General features: G+C 50.3%; 1 protein-coding gene across 3 annotated transcripts in view; it reads right to left on the bottom strand.

The window, feature by feature from the left end:
* TRIM67 (tripartite motif containing 67) overlaps positions 1-18,294 on the bottom strand; it is a 56,208-nt gene that overhangs the window by 2,908 nt on the left and 35,006 nt on the right. For 2 of the 3 annotated variants that reach the window (XM_069571545.1, XM_069571547.1), the window contains 7 exons: positions 17,474-17,569; positions 15,822-15,944; positions 14,791-14,901; positions 13,218-13,377; positions 10,389-10,534; positions 2,325-2,463; positions 663-966 (listed from right to left, as the gene is read on the bottom strand). In XM_069571545.1, coding sequence (XP_069427646.1) covers positions 663-966; positions 2,325-2,463; positions 10,389-10,534; positions 13,218-13,377; positions 14,791-14,901; positions 15,822-15,944; positions 17,474-17,569 — 1,079 coding nt within the window. The remainder of the gene's footprint in view (positions 1-662; positions 967-2,324; positions 2,464-10,388; positions 10,535-13,217; positions 13,378-14,790; positions 14,902-15,821; positions 15,945-17,473; positions 17,570-18,294) is intronic. The other variant, XM_069571546.1, reaches the window with a different exon arrangement.

The raw sequence follows: 18,294 nt of genomic DNA, 5'->3' as shown, positions 1-18,294 counted from the left end.
AGCACTGAGGTGGGCCTGGAGCTCTGAGAGCCCCTGGAGTTGACCCGGCCTAGCGCTGCAGTCCAGGGGAGTTGGTTCCTTGGGGCCTCTTGCCTCTCCCAGCAGGGGTGATGGCCCTCAGCAGACTGGGAAGGAGACAGCGAGGAGATGGCTTGGAGGGCCACAACCCTCCAGTACTGGGGCCAGGTCTCCTCCAGGATTCGAGTTTCCCGAGTCTGGCCTGGTGACCCCACTCTCCCAAGCCAGCCTCAGGGCAAGGCAGTGCTGGAGCTGCCCGGGTCAGAGCCGCCACAGTGACTGCCCCCGGGGCGCAGCACCCCCTGCCTGCCTGTTTCAAGCCCCTGCGGTTGTGTGTGGGGAGTTCCATGGTGACTCAGGCTGGGCTGAGGGGTGTGGAGGAAAGTGGAGCAGAGCCTGGAGGAGAACTGGAGCCCAGGGCTGGTGAGCCTGGCCTCGGGGCTCGCTGAGCGGCCTGCACATCCACCAGCTCCACACTCCATCATATGCTCCCATCTGGCCTGCAGGCCAGCGGTCACGTCTCTCTGGGAACCGGACACCAAAGTGGTTAAGAACACTGCCCCACACCACGTCCTGATGCATTTGGGAAGGGCAGGAGGGCCCGGGCGCCAGGCCTCCCGTCGGGGGCGGGCGGGGGCGCGCACCTGTTGGTGTGTGAGTTGCCGTGCATGAACCAGCTGCGGTTGTTGTCCACGTACATGGCCCAGGCCTTGTCGTCCTTGCCCAGCATCATGTCCTTGGCCACGCTGGCCCTGGCCACCCCAAAGGCGGGGTCCGGGTGGCTGTCGTACCGGTCCACGTGCAGCTCCCAGTAGTGCGCGCCCTTGGAGAAGGCCGCCGTGCCCAGCACCACCCGGTCGTCGTAGCTGCTGCAGGTGGCTGTCTGGTTGTCGTTGGACAAGATGATGTCCCGGTGCCCAGAGTTGGGGTCAAACGTGAACCAGGCCACTGGAAAGGAAGGGGTGGGCGAGAGGGGCAGAGCTGGGATGAGCTTGCCGGCAGCCTCTGACCTTGGCTTGCAGACAGACTCACTGGCATCTCTCAGGAAGTGGGCACACGGCGTTGAGTGTTCCTCCCTGCTCAATTCACACGCGCATGCACGCACATACACATTCATGCTCTCTCCTCCGTGTTCATCCAAGTGCCGAATCCCATGACCCCAGCTGGGCCGAGTACACAGACATCCAGGCCCCCATCTACATGCTCTCATGGAATCTTGGTTTCCACAGCACTCACGCACATTTTCGGCGCTATTAGGAGTGAGGATATACATCCAGCCCTGCGACCTGGGAGAGAGACTCGAGAGGCAGAGAGGTGAAGTGGGGTCACCAAAGCTTCCGCGCTCTATTCTCCACCCACAGCCCGCTGGCAGGTGAGGGCTTCTAGGGGCACACAGCTGGGGAGCCCACCCCTGGGACAGCACCATCTGCCCGTCCCTGGGGGGCGGTTCAGGCTGTCTGTGTTCCTTAGGGCAGCCAGAGGATGGGCTGGGATAAGTGAAAGTTCCAGTTGCTCAGTCATGTCCGATTCTTTGTGACCATATGAACTGTAGCCCACCAGCTTCCTCTGTCCATGGGATTCTCCAGGCAAGACTACTGCAGCGGGCATGCCCTCCTCGAAGCAATCTTCCTGACCCAGGGATCGAACCTGCCTCTCTTGTGTCTCTTGCAGTGCAGGTGGATTCTTTACCCGCCGAGCATCAGGGAAGCCCTGGGACAAACGCTGACAGCAACACAGGGCTGGTGCCCTCCAGGGACCCCTGAGGCCCGACAGGTACGTGTCCGATGTAGCAGACCAGACCCTACATCACCCCTTGACGCTTAGGGTTCATGTGATCAAAACCCAGTGGAGTGTGGGTGTGCTGTGATTGCCTGCATCCTGAAAGGACACAGCGAGGTCTGCAGCACTCAGATCCGAGCTCTTGCGCGGGGTGCTCGAGGGGAAAGTTCCTCCTGGCAGCCTCCTGCCTTCTTTTCGCTGGGACATCCTGCCACTCTTGGCCCCTTGGAAGTGAGGCTACACTGGGAATGTAATCTCCCTGTACCTCTCAACCTCCAGTCTCACTTTCCAGATCCAGAGAGTAGGGTGAAGGAGTGTCTCCTTCCTTTGTGATGGGAGGGCAGGGAGCAAGGAGAGCAGGTCAGGGGCAGGGCTGGAGGAGATGGACTCACCCAGCTGCCACCTCTTTCCTTTACCCCGATGCCTCCCTCACCAGCAACTGTCAGATTTTCCCTGCCCATCTGTCTGCGCATCTGATACGTGGGCTGGGCCTGAATCTGTTTCCCCTGAGACACCCCAGTGCTCACCGTCGGATGTCTGCAGGACCACAGTCTTACTGTAGGGCCCAACGCCGGAGGAGTTGAAAGCCTTGACCCTGGCGTTGTATGTGCTGTTGAAGTGAAGGCCGTCGATGGTGCACAGGGTCTCCTTGCCAACATACACCTCCTGGAAGAGACACAGACCACTCATCAGGTGCCCCTATTATGTGGAAAATTTCTCTTAGTCACATGTTGCATCGAAAGTGCTATCATCCCAAGAGTGCTATTTTTTAAATTAATTAATTAATATTAATTGGAGGCTAATTACTCTACACTATTGTGGTGGTTTTGCCATACACTGACAAGTACAGCCATGGGTGTACATGTGTCTCCCTGTCCTGAACCCCCCTCCCGCTTCCCTCCCCATTCCATCCCTCTGGGTTGTCCCAGTGCACCAGCTTTGAGTGCCCTGTTTCATGCATCAAACTTGGACTGGACATCTGTTTCATATATGGTAATATACATGCTTCAATGCTATTCTCTCAAATCACCCCACCCTTGTCTTCCACAGATTGCAAAAGTCTGTTCTTTATATCTGTTTCTCTTTTGCTGTCTTGCATACAGGGTTATCATTACCATCTTTCTAAACCCTATATATATGCACTTAGTTCAGTTCAGTCACTCAGTCGTGTCCGACTCGTTGAGACCCCATGGATTGCAGCACACGAGGCCTCCCTGTCCATCACCAACTCCCAGAGTTTACTCAAACTCAAATCCATTAAGTCAGTGATGCCATCCAGCCATCTTATCCTGTGTTGTCCCCTTCTCCTCCCACCTTCAATCTTTCCCAGCATCAGGGTCTTTCCGAATGAGTCAGCTCTTCCTATCAGGTGGCCAAAGTATTCGAGTTTCAGCTTCAGCATCAGTCCTTCCAATGAACACCCAGGACTGATCTCCTTTAGGATGGACTGGTTGGATCTCCTTGCACTCCAAGGGACTCTCAAGAGTCTTTTCCAACAACACAGTTCAAAAGTATCAATTCTTCGGCACTCAGCTTTCTTTATAGTCCAACTCTCACATCCATGCATGACCACTGAAAAGACCGTAGCCTTGACTAAACGGACCTTTGTTGACAAAGTAATGCTTCTGCTTTTTAATAAGCTGTCTAGGTTGGTCATAACTTTTCTTCCAAGGAACAAACGACTTTTAATTTCATTGCTGCAGTCACCATCTACATTGATTTTGGAGCCCCCCCAAAAATAAAGTCTGTCACTGTTTCCACTGTTTCATCTATTTGCAATGAAGTGATGGGACCAGGTGCCATCATCTTAGTTTTCTGAATGTTGAATTTTAAGCCAAATTTTTCACTCTCTTCTTTCACTTTGATGAAGAGGCTCTTTAGTTCTTCACTTTCTGCCTTAAGGGTATATGGTATTTCTCTTTCTAACTTATTTCATGCTGTATAATAAGCACCAACCAGTAATACTGAAGAAGCTGGAGTTGAACAATTCTTTGAAGACCTACAAGACCTTCTAGAACTAACACCCAGAAAAGATATCCTTTTCATTATAGGGGACTGGAATGCAAAAGTAGGAAGTCAAGAAATACCTGGAGTAAAAGGCAAATTTGGCCTTGAAATACAGAATGAAGCAGGGCAAAGGCTAATAGAGTTTTGCCAAGAGAACACACTGGTCATAGCAAACACTTTCTTCCAACAACACAAGAGATGACTCTACACATGGACATCACCAGATGGTCAACAGCAAAATTAGATTGCTTATATTCTTTGCAGCCAAAGATGGAGAAGCTCTATACAGTCAGCAAAAAGAAGACCAAGAGCTGACTGTGGCTCAGATCATGAACTCCTTATTGCCAAATTCAGACTGAAATTGAAAAAAGTGGGGAAAACCACTAGACCATTCAGGTATGACCTAAATCGAATTCCTTCCAATTATACAGTGGAAGTGACAAATAGATTCAAGGGATTAGGTCTGATAGACAGAGTGCCTGAAGAACTATGGATGGAGTTTCATGACATTGTACAGGAGGCAGTGATCAAGACCATCCCCAAGAAAAATAAATGTAAAAAGGCAAAATGGTTTTCTGAGGAGGCCTTACAAATAGCTATAAAAGAAGAGAAACGAAATGCAAAGGAGAAAAGGAAAGATATACCCATTTGAATACAAGGAGAGATAAGAAAACCTTCCTCAGTGATCAGTAGGGAGAAATAGAGGAAAACAATAGAATGGGAAAGACTAGAGATCTCTTCAAGAAAATTAGAGATACCAAGGGAACATTTCATGCAAAGATGGGCTCAATAAAGCACAGAAATGGCGTGGACCTAACAGAAGCAGAAGATATTAAGAAGAGGTAGCAAGAGTACACAGAACTATACAAAGATCTTTATGACACAGATACCCACAATGGTGTGATCATTCACCTAGAACCAGACATCCTGGAATGTGAAGTCAAGTGGGCTTTAGGAAGCATCACTACAAACAAAGCTAGTGGAGGTGATGGAATTCCAGTTGAGCTATTTCAAATCCTGAAAGATGATGCTGTGAAAGTGCTGCACTCAATATACCAGCAAATTTGGAAAACTCAGCAGTGGCCATAGCACTGGAAAAGGTCAGTTTTCATTCCAATCTCAAAGAAAGGCAATGCCAAAGAATGCTCAAACTACCGCACAATTGCACTCATCTCACATGCTAGTAAAGTAATGCTCAAAATTCTCCAAGCCAGGCTTCAACAATACGTGAACTTCCAGATGTTCAAGCTGGATTTAGAAAAGGCAGAGGAACCAGAGATCAAATTGCCAACATCCGCTCGATCATCTAAAAGGCAAGAGAGTTCTAGGAAAATATCTACTTCTGCTTTATTGACTATGCCAAAGCCTTTGACTGTGTGGATCACAACAAACTGTGGAAAATTCTTCAAGAGATGGAAGTACCAGACCACCTGAACTGCCTCTTGAGAAACCTATATGCAGGTCAGGAAGCAACAGTTAGAACTGGACATGGAACAACAGACTGGTTCCAAATTGGGAAAGAGACCGTCAAGGCTGTATATTGTCACCCTGCTTATTTAACTTATATGCAGAGTACATCATGAGAAATGCTAGGCTGGATAAAGAACAAGCTGGAATCAAGATTACCAGGAGAAATATCAGTAACCTCAGATATGCAGATGACACCACCCTTATGGCAGAAAATGAAGAAAAACTAAGGAACCTCTTGATGAAAAGTGAAAGAGGAGAGTGAAAAAGTTGGCTTAAAGCTCAACATTCAGAAAACGAAGATCATGGCATCTGGTCCCATCACTTCATGGCAAATAAATGGGGAAACAATGGAAACAGTGTCAGACTTTGTTTTTTGGGGCTCCAAAATCACTGCAGATGGTGACTGCAGCCATGAAATTAAAAGACACTTGCTCCTTGGAAGAAAAGTTATGATCACCCTAGACAGCATATTTAAAAAGCAGAAGCATTACTTTGCTGACAAAAGTCCGACTAGCCAAAGCTATGGTTTTTCCAGTAGTCATGTATGGATGTAAGAGTTGGACTATAAAGAAAGCTGAGTGCCAAAGAATTGATGCTTTTGAACTGTGGTGTTGGAGAAGACTCTTGAGAGTCCCTTGGACTGCAAGGAGATCCAACCAGTCCATCCTAAAGGATATCAGTCCTGAATATTCATTGGAAGGACTGATGCTGAAGGTGAAACTCCAATACTTTGGCCACTTGATGCAAAGAACTAATTTGGAAAGACCCTGATGCTGGTAAAGATTGAACGTGGGAGGAGACAGAGGATGAGGTGGTTGGATGGCATCACTGACTCAGTGGACATGAGTTTGAGTAAGCTCTGGGAGTTCGTGATGGACAGGGAAGCCTGCCATCCTGCAGTCCATGGGGTCACAAAGAGTTGGACGTGACTGAGCTGCTGAACTGAATGGAATATGCTCCAGTTTCATCCACCTCATTAGAACTGACTCAAATGAATTCTTTTTAATAGCTGAGTAATATTCCATTCTGTATATGTACCACAACTTTCTTATCCATTCATCTGCCAATGGACATCTAGGTTGCTTCCATATCCTATCTATTGTAAGCAGTGTTGCGATGAACACTGGGGTGCATGTGTCTCTTTCAATTCTGGTTTCCTCGGTGTGTATGCCCAGCAGTGGGATTGCTGGATCATATGGCAGTTCTATTTCCAGTTTTTAAAGGAAGCGCCACACTATTCTCCATAGTGGCTGTACTAGTTTGCATTCCCACCAACAATGTAAAAGGCTTTCCTTTTCTCCACACCCTCTCCAGCATTTATTGTTTGTAGACTTTTGGATAGCAGCCATTCTGACTGGCATGAGACGGCACCTCATTGTGGTCTTGATTTGCATTTCTCTGATCATGGGTGATGTTGAGCATCTTTTCATGTGTTTGTTAGCCATCTGTATGTCTTCTTTGGAGAAATGTCTGTTTAGTTCTTTGGCCCATTTTTTGATTGGGTTGTTTATTTTTCTGGTATTGAGCTGCATGAGCTGCTTGTATATTTTGGAGATTAATTCGTTGCCAGTTGTTTCATTTGCTATCATTTTCTCCCATTCTGAAGGCTGTCTTTTCACCTTGCTTATAGTTTCCTTCATTGTGACAAAGCTTTTCACTTTAATTAGGTCCCATTTGTTTATTTTTGCTTTTATTTCCATTACGCAAGAGTGATATTAATAAGTAGATTTGGGATGAGTGGTGGCTGGGTTTCAGGCCACATCAGAGTTGAACAGAAACCCTTACTGGTGGCTGATGGGATCCCTCTGCTGTGAAGGTATGGGGTGCAATAGCTGTGATGCTGCCTGAGAACGTCCTGCGTCCTCAGAGGGCAGTTCTCATGGTAGGACTCTGGAGCCCAAAGATGGGGGTGCACAAAACGGTTGGAGCAAGAGGAGATCGTCGGTTTTCAATGGGAATTTCAGCTGGAAAACACGAGCTAAGCATCGAAGTAGACAAAATAAACAGTATTTGAAAAGGAAGCATCATCACACATGATGGGAAAAAGCAGACGGAGGAAGGGTGTGGTCAAGCACAGGTGGTTCAAGTTGATTTGGCCACTTCCGGAGTGAGAGAGCCACTCCACCTCCTCCCACCTCTCCCACCGCTGAAGCTGGCATCTTCCAACTCCTTGGGCCTCCTGGAGCTGCTTTTCTCCTGGTTTCCCAGTCAGTTCAGTCATTCAGTCGTGTCCGACTCTTTGCGACCCTGTGAATAGCAGCACGCCAGGCCTCCCTGTCCATCACCAACTCCCGGAGTTCACTCAAACTCACGTCCATCGAGTCAGTGATGCCATCCAGCCATCTCATCCTCTGTCGTCCCCTTCTCCTCCTGCCCCCAATCCCTCCCAGCATCAGAGTCTTTTCCAATGAGTCAACTCTTCGCATGAGGTGGCCAAAGTACTGGACTTTCAGCTTTAGCATCAGTCCTTCTAAAGAACACCCAGGGCTGATCTCCTTCAGAATGGACTGGTTGGATCTTCTTGCAGTCCAAGGGACTCTCAAGAGTCTTCTCCAACACCACACTTCAAAAGCATCAATTCTTCAGCGCTCAGCTTTCTTCACAGTCCAACTCTCACATCCATACATGACTACTGGAAAAACCATAGCCTTGACTAGACGGACCTTTGTTGGCAAAGTAATATCTCTGCTTTTTAATATGCTATTTAGGTTGGTCATAACTTTCCTTCCAAGGAGTAAGCGTCTCTTAATTTCCTGGCTGCAATCACCATCTGCAGTGATTTTGGAACCCAGAAAAATAAAGTCTGACACTGTTTCCCCATCTATTTGCCATGAAGTGATGGGACCAGATGCTATGATCTTAGTTTTCTGAATGTTGAGCTTTAAGCCAAGTTTTTCACTCTCCTCTTTCACTTTCATCAAGAGGCTCTTTAGTTCCTCTTCACTTTCTGCCATAAGGGTGGTGTCATCCGTATATCTGAGGTTATTGATATTTCTCCTGGCAATCTTGATTCCAGAGGGTGGGGCATTTCTGCATCAGACCCCGGTGGTCCTTTTCTAGAACATTTACTTCAAACTTAATTTGTCCTGTTAACTGCCCCCAAATACATAGTTTTACATCTCACTTTTGTCATTACATAAAACATCAAGCCTGGGCTTCCCTTAGGCTCAGTGATGAAGAGTCTGCCTGCCAGTGTAGGAAACACGAGTCCGGCCACTGGTCTGGGAAGATCCCACAGGCCGTGGACCAGCTGAGCCTGCGTGCTGTGATGACTGAGCCTGTGCTCTGGAGCCCACGTGTTGCAGCTCCCGAGCCCACGTGCCTCAGAGCACGTGCTCCGCAGCATTAGAAGCTACTGCAGTGGGATCCGGTGTACCACAACCAGTGAGAGGCCTCTGCTCACCACAACCAGCGAGAGCCCGTGCAGAAAGGAAGACCCAGCACAGCCTGAGTAAATAGAATGATAAGACACTATTCCTGCCTGATTACTTGGGGGTGTTATTCTTCATTCGGTTTTTCGAGTTATTGATAATAATAGCTGTGGGCCAGCTATTACTGTATAAGGCATCTTAATCCTTACACAACCCTGGGACATTGCTATTATTTTTTATGTTTTACTCACAAGGACACTCAGAGGGGGCAGGAAACTGGCCCAAGATCACAGTCAATCCATTTAGAAGCCAGGGTTCAAATCCAGGCCTGTCTGCGTTAAGTCCACGATTTTCCCACCATGACACACAGTCCCTCAGAAACTCGAGCCCTTGGCTCCAGCTTCCATTATTGGTCACATCTCAAAGGGGAGAAGCCACTGAGCTCGGTGGCTTCTTCTTTTTTTTGGTAAATATTTATTTACTTATTTATTTGGTTTCACTGGGTGTCATTTGTGGCACATGGGATCTTTAGTTGTGGCTCACGGGCTTAGCTGCTCCTCAGCACGTGGGATCTAGTTTCCCAACCAGGGATCAAACCCGTGTCCCCTGCAGATTCCTAACCACTGACTACCAGGGAAGTACTGGCGGCTTCTTTTAATATCCTCCTTCATCCCATTTCAAAACCATAAACTGTCTTCCTGGTTTCTGGTTAGTCAAGGAACTGTCAGTTACTAGCTCATTTGCATGACCAGAAGGACTGGGGTTCAGGACCCAGTGTATGACCTGCTCTTCCTGACCCATGTGACTTCAGCTTCTCTCTTCCCTAAAGAGCCCATATTCCCAGGGACTCAATTTTTCCTCATGGAGTACTACAACTCTGGCATTCACAAAACAAAAAACTGAAAAGACGCAGGCGTAAATCCCACTGAGGGAAACAAAAGGAACAGTGACTCTGGTAAGATTTCTTGAATGGGTACCAGTTCCAGGAGAAGTATGAGAATTGTTATCATTGCTCTGGTTTGTTAGAATGAGTCTTTATTTAGTCTCTTGGGGACAGAAAGGTGAAGCTCTAAGAAGAGCCAGAGTTTGTGCTCCCTGGAGTTCATTGTTAACCAAATTACTGGACAGGAGTCTGAACTCCACTGTGACCTCTCGGTAGAGCTCTGTTGGGTGGGGAGCTGTCAGGGTTCCTACCACAGGGTGAGGCTGGAAGATACATTTTTGACTCACTAAGGGTCTTTACTCTCCCCATGTATTCCATCACTGGGGACCTGAACGTAGATCATCACCCAAACGCTACAACCGTTTTTGATGTGTCTTCCCGCGCAGATCACCTTGCCAGATGAGCTAATTAGTGAACGGGGCAGGGCAGTTGTGTGGGAACATTGAGGGAGTAGGAGGCTGCTTGGGGGAGATGTGTGGGAGGGCATTGACTAGATACTGCTGGGTCAACTGGGGAGCAGGTCTGTGTGGGGGACCCCTCTTCTGATCTCTGCCTTGGCCTCCGACCTGCGTCAGTCTTCACAGAAAAGCCATCCTGAACTTTCTCTGCCTGCCCAGACCTAGCTCTCGGTAGAGAAACCCCCTGTGCGTCCCATGAGCCCAGGCCCACCAGTCCTGCGTCCTTGGGGCTGACACCCCCGTTAGTGGTATCAGAGTTAGGGGCAGCCACACAGACTGACCCAGAGGCTGGGACAGTGCGAGCCTCGCCCCCCACCCCCGGCAGCAGGCAGCAGGCCTCACCCGGAACTGCCCCCCGTCGCCGTCGTCTAGCTCCAGGATGTAGCCGTCCACGGGGCTGTGGGTGAAGGGCGGTGTCCTCCAGGCCAGGGTGACGCTGTTGTTCCGGGTGCAGCACTTCTCCAGCTGCAACAGGGGCACGGGCGGCACTGTGACGGGACAGATGGGCTTCAGTGTGCACACCCTGCAGGGCACAGGGACAAGCTGCGTGCCCGGCCCACCCCAGAGGGAAGGCGACCCGCTGCGCCATTCCCTGCCGCTTGTATGCACACTCCGTGGACCTCCGAGCCTGGGAGGGGGTCCTGGGATTTGAGGCCAGGAGAGACGCAGAGACGTGGCAGTTGCTGCCACCCCTCCGAGTCCAGAGCCCTGAGGACAAGGTGTCTTCTCCCCACCGGCCCACTGAGCATCACTGGTTTTGATTCTGCCCCACGAGCGGCTCCCTAGGACTAGCAGCAGAGCCTGACTGCCTGTGCCTCCCAGCACAGCAAGGCCTCTCCAGACCCTCTGCATGGAGTCACGTGCAGCTCACACCTGGGGCCCGTGAAGTTGTGGTTGAGGGTGGGGGACAGGCAAAACACAAAGATACATTGAAACCTTTGTCTGGGAGCGTTTAAAGGCCTAGGGAACTAGATTCTGGAAGGTGAGGCAATCTTAGAGTATGGGACAGTCTACCCATGGAATTAGGGATTCAAGTCAAGTGTATCATCAGTTCTATCAAGGTGAGCTCCGGAGTATCTTTTTATTCTCTAGTTGTGTTCAGGCTTGAGAGATTTTAGAAATATAGTCCATGCTGGGGCTTCCCAGGTGACGTTAGTGATAAAGAACATGCCTGCCAATGCAGGAGACATAAGAGACTTGGGTTCTATCCCTGGATTGGGAAGATCCCCTGGAGGAGGGCACGGAAACCCACTCCAGTATTCTTGCCTGGAGAATCCCATGGACAGAGGAGCCTGGTGGGCTATGGTCCGCAGGGTTGCAAAGGGGTGGACGCAACTGAAGCGATTTAGTATGCATGCATGCATAGTCCATGCTGACATTTTTCAAAGGGAACACTGCAACATGAGTTTTTGTAAAAACTACAGATTTCCATTTGGGTCCAGATGTTAGGGCACCATCTTCCACATCTTAGTGGACAGTTTAGTGGGGTGTAGCACTGTCTGTTATGGATGTCGTCTCAGGGCTGGCTCCATGCTGGCCCCAGGACCCTGGGTTATCAGTGTGGAAGGAGTCCTCTCTGCATCCCTGGGCACTGCTTCTCGCTTTCCCACTTCCTCTGTGAATTCCGCCACCCCACCCTGTCAGGAGCAGCTCCAAATGGCCTCTTTCAGCACCCCCACTTTCCAGAGCCCCCACTTCTGCCAGGATTATTCTGCTCCCAGAAGCACGCCTCATTCACACCTGGGGCAGATGGCATTTCCAAACCTCGCCTCAGGTGCAAACTGAGTGTTGGAGTGAGCACAGAGACTGGGTGTCTTCGGTTTAAAAATGGCCACATACTTTGCAAGTGAGCATTTTCCTGAGTTCACAGCTTCTGTAGGTGTGGTGCTCAGCTCTTTGATATATTGATTAAAAAAATAAACCCCCAAAGAGTTTTATTCCCTCCCCTGAATGTACCCTTAATGTCTCTGGAGAGGCAGGGTGACCTCACATGCTAATTTTGTAACCTGGGGAAAGTTATGCAAACTTTTCTTAACCCATAGCCTGTGTCCCCCAGCTCTCTGAAGTCACCTCTACCACCCACCACCTTCTCCACGCTGCTGTCACCTCCGACCTCGCTCTGCTTGGAACACAGCAAACTTATACCTGCCCTCTGCTGCCTGGAACCTTCTTCCTTTATATTGCATCTCTTTCCTTCTCACCTTGAAACACTGCTGCTGCAGCTGCTAAGTCACTTCAGTCATGTCCGACTCTGTGTGACCCCATAGACGGCAGCCCACCAGGCTCCCTCATCCCTGGGATTCTCCAGGCAAGAACACTGGAGTGGGTTGCCATTTCCTTCTCCAATGCATGAAAGTGAAAAGTGAAAGTGAAGTTGCTCATTCGTGTCCGACTCTTCGCGACCCCATGGACTGCAGCCTAGCAGGCGCCTCCACCCATGGGATTTTCCAGGCAAGAGTCCTGGAGTGGGGTGCCATTGTCTTCACCTCAAAACACTAGCCCCATACTACTGCCTTCTTCTCAAAAAATGGCTTCCCTGGTGGCTCAGATGGTAAAGAATCAGCTTGTAATGCAGGAGACTCAGGTTTGATTCCTAACTGGAAAGATCTCCTGGAGAAGGGAATGGTTACTCACTTCAGTATTCTTGCCTGGAGAATTCCATGGACAGAGGAGCCTGGCGGGCTACAGTCCCTGGGGTCAGAAAGAGTCAGACATGACTGAGCGCTAACACTTTCACTTCTCAAGAAGCACCTTGCCGGTCACACCCGCCACTCTCAGCTTATATTACACTGTCTGTTGTATCATTGGCTATTTCCTTCTCTAGAATGCCAGCTCAGTCTTGTGAGGGAGTCTGGGGACTTGTTCACGGCTGTGTCCTGAACACCGAGGATGGTGCCTGGCAGGTGATAAACACTCAATAGGTGTCTCTGAACGAACAAACAATCCTCTTTCCTACATGCGAAAGCTGTGGCTCAGGCTGGGGCTACCCGCAGAGGTCACCAGCTCGAGGACACAGAACTGGGACCTGAACCCGGGTCTGTGCCGCAGAAGTCCCTCCCTCCCAATCTGGGTCACACCAAGGTCACAAGTCTTCCGATGCATGAGCTGCCCTGCAGAGTGGATGCCTCTCCCAGAAGAAGCAACAACTGAACTGGGCCAACCACGGCTCACCCCTACATTTCATCTGAATGAAGTCCAGCTGGTGGATGGCCTGCAGCAGCGGCTCGCTGTCCAAGGTCAGCTCAAACTCTGCGGACACTTTGGGCTCCAGGGCGCCTTTGACCCACTGCTCTTGAGACACCTGGACACGCTTGATCAGGGCGTCGGAGATCTTAAAGGAAGCACAGAGTTTAGGGTTTCCACATGCAAAGGAAAAATAACACAGCAGGTGGTGAGGAAAGGGTAGGGGCTTCATCTCCATGGGCTCAGGGGGTGGCTGTGTTAAGCATGCCCTCTCAAGCCCTGGCAGAGATGTCAGGACCCATGCTGGTGTGGGGGTAAATAAAAATGTATTATATTGTTTAAATCATCTTCATAGGTCAGTCATGTTCCCTGTAAAGAAGCACTTGCTGTTTTATGCTAAACCCTTTTGTAAAGCAAATGATACTTTTTTTTTTTTTTGAACTTCTTATTTTGTATTGGGGTATGGCCTATTAACAATGCTGTGATAGTTTCAAGTGAACAGCCAAGGGACTTGGCCATACATACACATGTATCTGTTCTCCCACAAACCCCCCCACTCCCATCCAGGCTGCCACATAACACTGGGCAGAGTTCCTTGTTGGTTATCCATTTTGTATCTAGCAGTATATCCACGAACCTGCCAAGTTCTCTAGCTATCCATTCCCCTCAGCAACCACTGGTTCATTTTCTAAGTCTGTGAGTCTCTTTCTGTTTTGTATCTAAGTTCGTTTGGAAGCAAACGATACTTTTAAAATATACAGAAACACTCTGCATATTCTTCTTTTGCTAGATCCCGCACTTTGCAAAGTGGAACTCACTAGTGGTTTGTCCTAGCATTTGAAAGCATCTCCTTCACCCCAGGACGGGGCCGCTCCCTCCCTCCCACTGTCTTTCCTCCATGTTGTTCTGCAGCTTCTGCTCCAAACTCCCACTGTATCAAACCCACAGCTCTGTTCTCTGCTGGAGAAAGTCTTGCTCATTCAGAACATTTGCACGTGTCCCTGTAGAGCTATGAAGCCCGTGCCCCCTTCCTAGGGACCAATCAAGGAGATTCATCATTTTCCCCACAGAAGGAGGACTGGGCTTTCGTTTGAGTCACAGAAGTGTTCCCAAGAGATGCTCGTGACCCGGATTAGCCTGGCTGCTGGGGGTTGCCCAGCAAGGCAGCCCGGGCTTTCTGGGCTGCGGTCTTCTATCCAGACCTGCGGGACTCTGCCCACTGGGGGTCATGTGGATTCTGCTGACTCACTTATCCCAGTGCAATCTTTCCAGCTTGACTGGCAGACTGTCTTCTTTCATCTGTGGGGAAAATGTTGCACTGGTGCGCCAGGAAGTCGAGCCATTGCAGGCCTAGAGACTGTGATGTTTCACCTCCTCATTTAATGATGACCCAGAGCCAGGTCAGAGCTTGTGAGAACAGCCAAGATGAGATCTCGGGTGTTCTGGAATCACTGAGCACAGGACAATCTGCTCACCTCCAAGCCACGGGGAGGGACTTTCCTAGAACCTTGGCTGGTTTGGGATGTGGCCATGGAGTTGGAAGGATTGCCAACCTGCTCACCTGCAGGAACCCGGCGGGGTCGTTCTCCTTGATCACCTCCAGGCAGTACTCCATCAGCCCAGTGGACTGGCGCAGCTTCAGCGTGCAGTGATTGATCTGGTCCCACACCATCTGCCAAGAAAAGGACCCCTGGTAGCCGTCTCATGGACAAAGAACAGCCCGGCTGCAGCGGGAGGCAGCACTGTTCTCGACTCCTTTGTACCCTCTCCTGCCGCTGCTCTGTTCCTGAGCTCCACGTGCCCTCGTTACAGGGGAGTAATTGGACACACTGCCCCACAAGCAGGCCTGCCACACCCAACAGAGCACACTTCCTGAACTCTGGATAAAAACCAGAGAACGCACACAATCTGAACCCTTCCACGTGACCAGTTCGCGCCCCCCACTCTCGCTTGCTGGGTGGTCACTTGAGGGGCTCAACTGCTTTGCATGTAATCCATGGACCATCCCCAGCACGCGTTCCGTCTCGCCCTTCAGTAATATTTCTGGTTATGAAATAGATTGAGCCCAGACCATGAAGTGAGTAGTTTTCATTAAGGCAGGGTGATCACGGGGCAGCTGCCTGGACCGGGGGCCCGGTGCGAGTGAGGGGAAGTCTTGCCTTTCCATGGTGGTCACTGGCCCCTGTGCTGACCACGCAAGCACCAGATGCCAGAAAACCTGACGGAGGGGCCGACTTGGGGCCCTGAGCACACCCCTCATCGCCCAACGAGGCCGTCTCCGTTCTGCAAGGTGGGAGCAAGGTGTGTGCCTTCCACAGAAAGCAGGGGCCTGGCAGATGGGAGAGGGGGGCTTCTGACTGAAAGCAGCAGGATTCAGGTGTCTGGTCCCCGCTTTGGAGGGAGAGTAGGCGTGGCGATTACTGCAGGCAAAGTGGCACCAGGGTACGTAGGTCCCTGCTCAGTGCTTCCTCCCCTCCCTCGTTCATTCATTCATACCCTCAGCTAACACTGACCCCCTGTCTACACTGCGTGTCCCCCACCCTGGGCAGGGAGGGGGATGGGACTGGGCGCGCTGGCTGCCCGGGCACCCACCTTCAGCTTGTGCTCCCTCTCTTTGGTGACCTTGGTGAGCAGCTTGGCTTTCTGCCGGGTCAGAGCATCGACCAGCGCATCACACTGAGCCACCAGGCAGGCCTCGTAGTCCAGGCCATTCTCCTGTGGGACACAGAGAGCTTTAGGGAGGAGACACGCAGAGACGTGGCCGGTGCTAGAGACACAGCCGCGTCAGCAAGTGGGCCCCAGAGGGAGTGGTCCTGCTTCCAGACTGGAGACTGTGCATGTGAGTCTCAGCACATCCGACGATGGAACGAATACTCAACGTCACCTGAGCCATGCGGGTTTGTGAGGGTTTTCAGTGTCATGGGAAACACTCAGTGAGAGACTTAGCAAGAAAAAAAAGCAGCTACAAGTGTGCGCAGCATAATTGCATACTGTGGGTGTGTGAGTGTGTGTAAACTAATGGAAGAGCGCGTCAAAAGAGTGGGGTGGCCACTGAAAGGGGTGAGATATTGGTGACCTTCTGTTGCTTTTGTCTGCTATTTTCTACTTTTCACAATTTCTAGAACATATTTTTACTTTTCATAATCAGAAAGCAGTTAAACAAACAAAAGCCAGTGGTCTGGCTGTAGGATCCGTCTTTCTCAGTTGTGAAAGAGAGTCCTTCAACACCTCTCAGACCAGCCTGGATTCAGACCTTGTGGCATGGCTAATGTGTTTCCTCCCACCCCTGGCCCAAGTTCCTATGATGAAGTCCGAACCCCATGACCTCAGAACAAGACTGTGTTTGGAGAAACGGCCTTGAAAGAAGTAACTTAAACGAGGTCCTTAGGCTGGGCTCTGATCTAGCGTGACTGTGTCCTTAGAAGAGGCGGTCAGGACACAGACAGGCACAGAGGGAGAGCCCCCTGAGGACGTAGGAAGGCTGTGGCTGTCTGCCAGCCCAGGAGAGAGCCCTCAGGAGGAACCACCCCTGCCCACGCCTCGATCTTGAACTTCTGGCCTTCATAACTGTGAGAAAATAGGTTACTGGGGTTGAAGCCACTCAGTCTATGGTGCTTTGTTATAGCAACCCCACCAAATAGCTGGTGTCCTGAAACATCAGAAACAGAGAAGGAAGTGCCTGGTGGCTGAACTTTGTGCTTTAGCTCATTAGGCAGGGTGGTTTCCACCGGCTGGTTTAGAGCTCAGTGCCCTCAGTCCCCCTTTTCCACCCAGATACCAGGAAGTTCGTGATCTGTGTGAAAGTTCCTCCCTGCGTGGATTTATACACTCTCTCCCTGACAGACAGAGCTCCTGGGGCCACAGACTGCACCTTATTGATCAGTGTCGGGCTTGTACGTGATGCAGCATGGGTGCTCAGTAAATACGTTTATTTAGTAACTGGTGCTTTTCTATTATAGTGCATTTGGTATGAAAGCACTGTATACACACAGGGGTAGCACTGTATGGCCATGCATTATTTCTGCCTGGTTCTCTTTCTATGATTCTTTCTGAGTTCAAGTGAAATCCCCTTCCTACCAGATGGCTGCCAGTGGGTTGGGTGTGTAGTGTCTGCCACACCTGAGGCCGTGCAGCGGAGCAGTTGGGCCTCCCCGTGTTCAACACTGAGAAGAGCTGCCAGGGGCCTTCCCTTTCCTCATCCGTGTCTCACATCCCTTCTGCAGAGGGGTGGGGTCTGGGCTCACCTGGATCTGCTGCAGAATGTTCTTCAGCTGAACCAGAAACTCCTTTGCTTCTTTCGCCTTATCGGAAACTCCATTTAAGGCCTGAGACAGCTGGGCCTAAAAGATATTACAGATTGAAAAGGAAAATTAGGTGTTAAAAGCATTTGGTCTGCCCTTCACCCCGAAAGCTGTGTTTATAACAGGGTATAACCAAGAGCTTTCCTCCAAGGAGGGAGCCTGGTCATTGCAGCATGGGCTTGTTTTTCCAGCAATGGCCGATAAAGTGTTGGTTGACCTGCTCTCTTCTGTCTGCACCCCAAAGCTGGATAGAAGTAAGGAGCATTCAGCTAATTGGTTGGGGCTGACAGGAGCCAGGACAAGAAGCAAGTATAGACCTGGCCGGGTCTGGCCCCCGCTCCTCCCGCAGCAGCTCTACCCCCCTCAGTAGGACACTCAGACGCCAATGTGTGGACACCCCAGGTTTGTACATAGTTGCATTTTGGCCTAAGTGGGATGGGTGGGAAAGAGACCTGGAAATGAGTTTGAGCCACGTGGAGGGTCCCAAGTCACTGTATAGAAGGGATGGTGGTGGCCTCCTTGGCAATCAAGACTCCTAACTCTGCTCAGTTACTGGGACCCAAAGGCAGAGCTGCAGGCTTGTTTCACATCTATGGCCTTTAGCCTCTGGCTTCTTTTCAATGAAACGTATGCCCACACAATCTAATCTGTCTTCAAAACTTCATTATTGAATAGACTGATGCCCTTTGTTTTTAAATTTTATTTATCTATATTTTGATCATGCCTTGCAGCCTGTGGGATCTTAGTTCCCCAACCAAGGATTG

Source organism: Ovis canadensis, chromosome 25 (genome assembly GCF_042477335.2).
Source record: "Ovis canadensis isolate MfBH-ARS-UI-01 breed Bighorn chromosome 25, ARS-UI_OviCan_v2, whole genome shotgun sequence".
In the NCBI taxonomy this organism is placed as follows: Eukaryota; Metazoa; Chordata; class Mammalia; order Artiodactyla; family Bovidae; genus Ovis; species Ovis canadensis.
The sequence above is the reverse complement of the archived record's forward strand: the minus strand, read 5'-3'. Positions and strand labels throughout refer to the sequence as shown.